We start from the raw sequence: 7,187 nt of genomic DNA on the forward strand, positions 1-7,187 counted from the left end.
TTCCAACATAGAGTATTTGGGTCCACATTTTCCACTCTTTGTCAGATCCAAAAAAGAAAATAGAAACATCAAGAGCAGCAACAACAAAACAATAAATCATGTGCAGTTTCTTGTTCATACCTCAAAGGTTAGGCGATGGCCAATAAGAACCCAAAGAAATCTTCAGAGAGTAGATTGAGAAGCCAAGAAATCCAAAGAATTCAGGAGAGCAAGACGTAGGAGCGGACATAATCGAATGGAATCGGGAGCACGAATAGAACGTAGAGGGGATTTCCAGCTGGAGCTCTGCCAGAGAGTGGCCAAATACCAGCGTGGAGATCGCATGGCATGGTGGTGTCGCGAGCAGGCCTGCTTTTTAACCTGGAGGTGGCAGCGGCGGATGAGTTCCTTTGATCAGTTTCCAGCCTTTGAATTCCTATTGCCTTCAAGACGGATTTATTGTGTTTAATGCGGATATTGGCATGAGACAGAGCCGTTGCGACCTGCGAGAGGTGCCGATCAAAGAAGACGAACCGAGGCGGAGTCGTGCGAGCGATGGCGATGGACGAAGACGAGGAGCCGTGGTGGGGGAGAGATCGATGGGGAGAGGAGAGTAGGCGAGGAAGAGGAACAGAGTCGGCCAGGTCATGGGCCGGTTTCGGCCCATCTCGACCAGGCGCGTCGTTCTGGCGAGCAAGGCTTCAGGCGTGTCGGTCTACAGAGTAGATTGGTGTCGTACGGCTGGTAACCAAGCGGTGAAGGTAAAACTTTTTAATCCGGTGACGTGGCTCGCTGTGAGATCAGCAAAATGGGGTTATCTATTAAGAAAGAGAAGATTAGAGGGCTTAACTACAAAATTAAGCCTAAGCCCAAAATAACTCAAAAAATGGGATGGGCTTAATTTATCAGCCACCATCCCTCGCTGTGTAGTTGGGAGAAGCGATCGGAGTGTAGCTTCCCGCAGCTTCCCGAGCTTCCCAGTTTATGCAAAATCTAGTTTGCCCAAGATACCCCACAGACGAATAGTTATTACTGCCACAATGCCACTCCACCTATCTCCCTACGCCTTTCCCGGAACGAATCGTTATTATGTCATATGTTATCACACACAAAACAGACGGATCCCAAGCCCCTGCCGCCACCACTATACGGCGTGCCGCCTCCACTCTCCAGCCCTCCGCCGCCACAATACGCAGATACGCCTCCAATCTCCGGCGCTCCGAGGCAGTAAACAAATTGGGTTACAACTTAGAAACAACATCAATTCAAACCAATCAGATCACTGATATGTAGCTTTATTTTTGTAAGATTACAATTGTCTCATACTTGATTGATTGATCAAACTACAAAGTATATATAGAGGGCCGATGGCCAATCCTAACTTGAGTTACAAGAAATAGAAGCCGACTGCAATATAATCTAACATCTCCCGCAGTATCAACGTGGAGACTGAATAGAATATCAGTAAATGGTGTAGTCGGTAGGCCCTTGGTGAAGATGTCCGCAAACTAAGCTGAGGAGGGAACATGAAGAACTCAAACTTTCCCCAAAGCCACTTTTTTCGAACAAAATGAATGTCAATTTTAATGTGCTTGGTCCATCGATGTTGCACTAGATTCCCAGACACGTAAACTACATAAATATTGTCACAATAAACGAGTGTCGCCTGCTGAATTGGCCTATGAAGTTCCGATAACAACATAACAACTGAAGCAGCCAAACTATTTCAGCAACAACATGGGCAACCAGATGATACTCTGCTTCAACCGACGAACGGGAAACTGTAACCGACTATTTTGAGGACTATGAAATCAAATTGTTACCTAGAAAAACACAGTAACCAGACGTGGACCTTCGAGTGTCTGAACAACCAGCCCAGTCTGCATCAGAATATACTGTTAAAGAAGTTGGGAGGAAGGATTCATGTGAAGACCATGATCAAGAGTGTCTTTAAGATAACGAAGAATACGTTTAACATGATTATAGTGAGGAATAAGGGGATCATATCATTTTCGTATCCGCCATCCGACGCAAACAAACACTAGCGCCTAATTTAGACATCCAAAATAGGTTGGATTGTTGGAGATGGCGCGAGGAAAGAGGACGGGGAAGAGAAAGAGGTATCGCCCAGGTTGGACCCAGTTGGACGACAATATACCCATGCCGGAAGAACGGAATGCAAGGACGACCAAAGTTTGACATATTTCTACATGGGAAGAGTAGGAACCATTTTAGTCTTTTTAAGTAGTAGAGAAGGAAAAGGAGATAGATAAATGATAACTACATAATGCTTAATTGTATCTTTCGTCTCTACTCCCTCCGTGTCCGCTTAACAAACAGGCGCGCACGTAATTTAAGAAATTGTTTTAATCATTATTTTAGTTAATAAAATATGAAATATACTCCTATATCACAAAAATTATATTACTGGAATTCTTTTTGCATCCGCATCTAATGATATAGATTTTGTAGACATAATATTTATATTTTGTTAACCAAATCAATGGTCAAAGTTTATCTTAAACTACGTGTGTGCCTGTTAAACCGAGACGGGGGAGTAATAGATGATCAGCCGAGTTTTATTGTGGCCTTGCTGATTGACGATGTATCAATTGTTTGATTAATAAAATCCACACGAGAGTCCTGTTGTTCAACAAGACTTCGCAAGCTTCAGAATCCAGATGTTTTTTGATCATTCACACCATTACAACAACAGCTGTGAAACCACAAGCTTGACAAGATGAACAACAGAGCATGCAATTCGAGTATCATTTAACTTATTTAGATAACGGCGCTGAAAATGGTTACATAGGTGCCGGCATGTGTGCCAAGGTAGAGAGAAGGGACCAAGCAACAGTAACTTGCATCTTGCAGAAGCGAAGATCACACATGCCAATACTTGTGCCAGATTTCTTCGGTTCGAAGACAGCCTTGGCTCTTGTAAGGCTGGTGCCATTGCGGGCGGTAGCGGGGGCGTTAACGGCGGCGATGGGGCGAGAGAGGGGCGGGAGGCGGGCGAGACGAGAGGGAGGGGCGCCGGCGGGGGCGCCCGGCGCTATCGCCCGCTCCCGCCCGCGTTGGCGGCGAGAGCGAGGCGGGACAGGGGCGAGAGGCGGGGCGGCGCGATGGCAACGCGGGCGAGAGGAGGGGCGACGCGGGCGAGAGGTAGAAGAAGACGACCTGGTCGATTTTTTTCTTTTTTTCTTTCCTTCTTTTATTCTTTAATAAATGTCAGTTTTTATTTTATTTTCTTTCCTTCTTTTATTTTCTTTCCTTTTTTTACTCTTTCAGTTCAAAATACAAACACAAGTACACACTTGTCATATAGGCTATTTAGAAAAACAAGAAACATAATTTGTATTTTTATTAATTATTATGTAATCGGTAACATTTTTAGTTGAATAATTTTCTTGCATTATTTTGAATGTCTACAAAAATTCGGGTGAAATAACTTAATGTGAAAAAGAAATGGTGATGTGGAGGAAAGAGAAGTGAGAGATGGCACTATAGCCCGTGCATTGGCACCGTGGGGTGAGAGTGAGGGAAAAAGCCGACGTGGCGGGTGAGAGTGAGGTGAGGCATTGGCACCAGCCTAAGAAAACCAACGCGATAGGCCTGCACATAGACCGTCAGCTTATTCCTTGTGCTAAACTCCACAGAAACAACACGCCTCGACAGCTCGAACAAGCCATCTGAGCTAATAGGCATGTTTCCATCTGGACAGTCAAGCAACATCATCTTCGTGTTTTTTACACCAGCGGTGCAGGAGAAAACCCGTCCCTGGTGATCATCCGGCCATGACCCATCAACAACCTGTACGCTGATGGTAGCCTCAACTGAACGGAGGAGGGGTGCAAACGCAAACTCTAGCATGCAGCGCTTGTAAGGGATACAAGTGCGAATACCGTCTTCACGTCGTGACCCTTGGTGGAAATGGAAGACTTTGGAAGCGAGCACTTCATCTTCAGATTCTGTTTTTGTGCCCTTTACTTTTAGCTGAGCTTCAAACGTGATCAGATCGACGAACACAATTGCCCGAGACGGCCCTGTTAACAGCAAGACTGGATCCTGCAACGAAGCATCAACAATTAACTAGTCAACTGCCGGACGACAAGGGAAATCTTGTCCCTTCAATATAAGGAAGGCATATGAATACAACCACACAATCATATTAATGAAAATGAAGCCATGGCCACGCTTGGATCAAAAGCTAAGGTTATGTGCGGCTCTAGTTACGATTGCTTAGCAGTTAGCAGACTATGTGATGGTTCAAGGTTGAATTGGCTACACGCATACTGTATTTCCATGAATGAAATTAATGTGCTGGAATTCTGGACACTGGACATGGCAACATAATCAGATCAGAGTTGAACAAATAAGAGAGAGCATAAAGAAGGGGGGTAATAGGATCCGTAATAGGACTTAATGGGTTGTTTAGGATGTAACAAAGACAAAGAGGTATTGCCCACTATAAGATGAGATACAAAACAAGTGCAGAGGGAGGGCCAGTATAGTGGGTTTAATTATGGTGCTGAATATCACCAGTAGCAGCAAAAGGATGACAAAAGAAGGTAAACAAATAGGTAGGATTAAATGGTGCTCACCTCTTCGGTAAGGATTTGGCAGTTATCCCTTGTGCGTCTGAAGAGAAAGTTGCGATTATGATCTGCCGAGTCTCTGGTGGCAAGGAAACCATACACATGAAGCGGCCAACGGAGACCGCCTTTTAGGTTAGCGATTCTGACTGAGAAGACCTGCAAGGTACTACCTGGAACGGCATTTTTTGGGATAGGTCCAGATGTATAGCGCATCGGAGCAAGAGTGGCTGCATGAAGCAAAATTAAGTGGTTAGATATATGCTTAGATAGCAACGCCAGCTTCGCGACAACATATTCCAGAAGTAGATATTATTGGTTTGTTCGGCTTATAGGTCTATGGGCTGGTTTGGTATCTCATCTTTATGTAAATGCAAAGGACCTCTAGTATATGGGTTACTGATGCGTTGGGATTTGTGGTTATATCCTGGTAAATTTGATGCAGATTTCAGACAGATCCCATTTCCTAGTTGAACAACAACAGTAACAAATAAATTTGATTTACTTTCATGCGTCCATTGCTCGTACTTGCAATTAAATGTTGTTACATTAACAAGCAATCCCATCGCGTAAGGAAATCACGTACTGGATTTACTGAAACTTGATCTGACTGTAGCTTGACAGAAAAGATGGGAGGGGTTGAGATGAGCAAACACAGTTTCTTACTTTCGTCTTCGAAGGAACCGAAAACGCCGCCGAAGCAGGTCTCCCAGGCTTTACGGTACATGGGGATCGCGTCCTCCTCCTCCTCCTCCTCCTCCTCCTCACCTCGAGGAGGAGGTGGAGGATTCTTCCAAATCTTCCCATCGTGCCTCCCCCTCATAGTCCTTGCATCGATCCGGTTGGCATCGCGAAGAGCTCGAATCTTCCGCTGTGCCCCGAGATTGCCGCTGGCGATCTCCTTCCCGGTCGAAGCCCCACGAATTCGACTGCTCCCGACCTCGGCGTCGCTGGTGTAGATCTTGAACTCTGCGAATGCACTGCTCATCGTCTGGCTCTCCATCTCCGCCGCGCCGCGCCGCCGCTCAATCAACCGATGGGTGGGTAGGGTTTCCTCCGTGCGGCTTTTCCGCTCGCTATCCTTTTCTTTTCTTTTCTTTTCGCTGGGAGGGGTCGCTTATAGTAAGCGCAAAAGGCCTTTTTTCTTTTGAGACAACCGCAAAAGATCAAAGTCGGAAGTAACCTAGGGCAAAAGATAGATAGATATAAGGCGAGGGAGGGCGATTTTGACAAAAATAATACGCACAGACTAACCCTCTGACCGAACAATTTCACCAACTAATCCTTTTGTGTGGCGTCTTTCTCATCGACGTCACATCTCACTGTGTGGCGCCCATGCAAGCGACGCCACACATCCATGCCGACGTGGCGCGGTCGATGATGTGCGTCGTTGATCAGCTGATATGGCAGGATGTGTGGCACCGTTCTCATGGACGCCACACATTCAAAGTGTGGCGCCCCCATGCACTTAAGTGAACCGCCCACGCCCGCCCGAGCCCGACCCAGCCACACTCCTCTCTCTCCCTCACTCGCTCAAGAACAAGGCGGCCGGCTCTCTCTCTCTCCCCCTCAAATACCTACCCAAATCCCTTGTATTTCCTCAGATCTATCCGTGGAGATCGTTCTCAACTCGTTCCTTGAGGTAATCTCCTCCATTCCCCTTCTTTTCATCCAAAAATTTGATGGATTTGGTTGGATTTACATGTGAAACCCTAGATGTGAAACCCTAGGTTCATTTGAGGCTGGATGTGGATTTGGTTGGATGTTAGGGTTTGTTGAAGTAGGAGAAATGGTAGTGCTAGGTTGTATGGGTAGAAACCCTAGGTTGATTTGTGTTGATTATGGTAACCAATGAACACATGTATGTATGTGTTGTTCACATTATGCTAGGGGGTGGAAAGAATTGTTCATGTTCATCATGTGGATAAGGATGCTTTTTTGAAGGGAAACCTAGAGTCGGACCCTGAATAGGTTTGACTTGGTGTCTGACCGTAGCCTTAGCTTTGCCGAGGTGGTAGCACAAGTGAGGATTGAGTTGAATTGGAATGAGCCAAATGATGGTGTTGAGCTAGAGGGAAGACATAATGTGGGGTTTGGAATGCACACTCGTTGGAAGACAATGCGTATCAACTCCAAGCAACGTTGGTCCGTTTACAAGGAGACGGTGGCCGAGTCACAAGACAAGGCTCTGGAGTTGTTTGCAACCAAGACGGTTGATGCTCACATAGAGCTTGACCTTAACCGGCGCTCCTCCCCCGTTGAAGCTAGGAGTCCACCACCCATGAGCCAAGAAGAAGCCACCGAATCTCCCATTGTCCAATCTCCCATTGCCCAAGATCCACCGTTGGTGAAGGAGTATGACGAGCATGACGATGGTGATAATGGTTTCGAGATGAATTGCAACAATGTCGGTGATTTGGATGCATATTTGACCCAAGAGGACATGGACCACTCCATTACTTATTCCCGATGCTATGCCTCGGACTCGAATGATGATGGACCCGATGAAGAAGTTGATGAGGATGGCTTGACGGCCAAGGAAGCCGAAAGAGTCGAGATCTTCAAGAAGGTAACCGGACGGGATATTCGGATACCATTGTTCTGTGATGTTAG

At 46.1% G+C, this 7,187-nt stretch overlaps 1 protein-coding gene across 1 annotated transcript; it reads right to left on the minus strand.

Moving 5' to 3' along the window:
* Nucleotides 1-200: 200 nt before the first annotated feature.
* LOC124662818 lies at nt 201-5,681 on the minus strand. The gene is made up of 4 exons (XM_047200611.1): nt 5,241-5,681; nt 4,584-4,804; nt 3,586-4,047; nt 201-422 (listed from the first exon to the last, which is right to left on the minus strand). The coding sequence occupies exons 1-4, from the start codon at nt 5,575-5,577 to the stop codon at nt 201-203; spliced, it is 1,242 nt and encodes a 413-aa protein (XP_047056567.1). The 5' UTR covers nt 5,578-5,681.
* Nucleotides 5,682-7,187: the final 1,506 nt, after the last annotated feature.

The sequence above is a fragment of the Lolium rigidum genome, chromosome 6 (genome assembly GCF_022539505.1).
Source record: "Lolium rigidum isolate FL_2022 chromosome 6, APGP_CSIRO_Lrig_0.1, whole genome shotgun sequence".
Lineage (NCBI taxonomy): Eukaryota > Viridiplantae > Streptophyta > Magnoliopsida > Poales > Poaceae > Lolium > Lolium rigidum.

What these genes read in the sequence shown, in the direction of transcription:
- LOC124662818 (XM_047200611.1), bottom strand. Translation starts at nt 5,577, where the DNA reads ATGGAGAGCCAGACGATGAGCAGTGCATTCGCAGAGTTCAAGATCTAC. An exon ending in CGGTTCCTTCGAAGACGAAA is followed by an intron (nt 4,805 to 5,240) that starts GTAAGAAACTGT and finishes TGCTTCATGCAG; the next exon opens with CCACTCTTGCTCCGATGCGC. An exon ending in TCTATGTGCAGGCCTATCGC is followed by an intron (nt 423 to 3,585) that starts GTTGGTTTTCTT and finishes TCCGTCTTGAAG; the next exon opens with GCAATAGGAATTCAAAGGCT.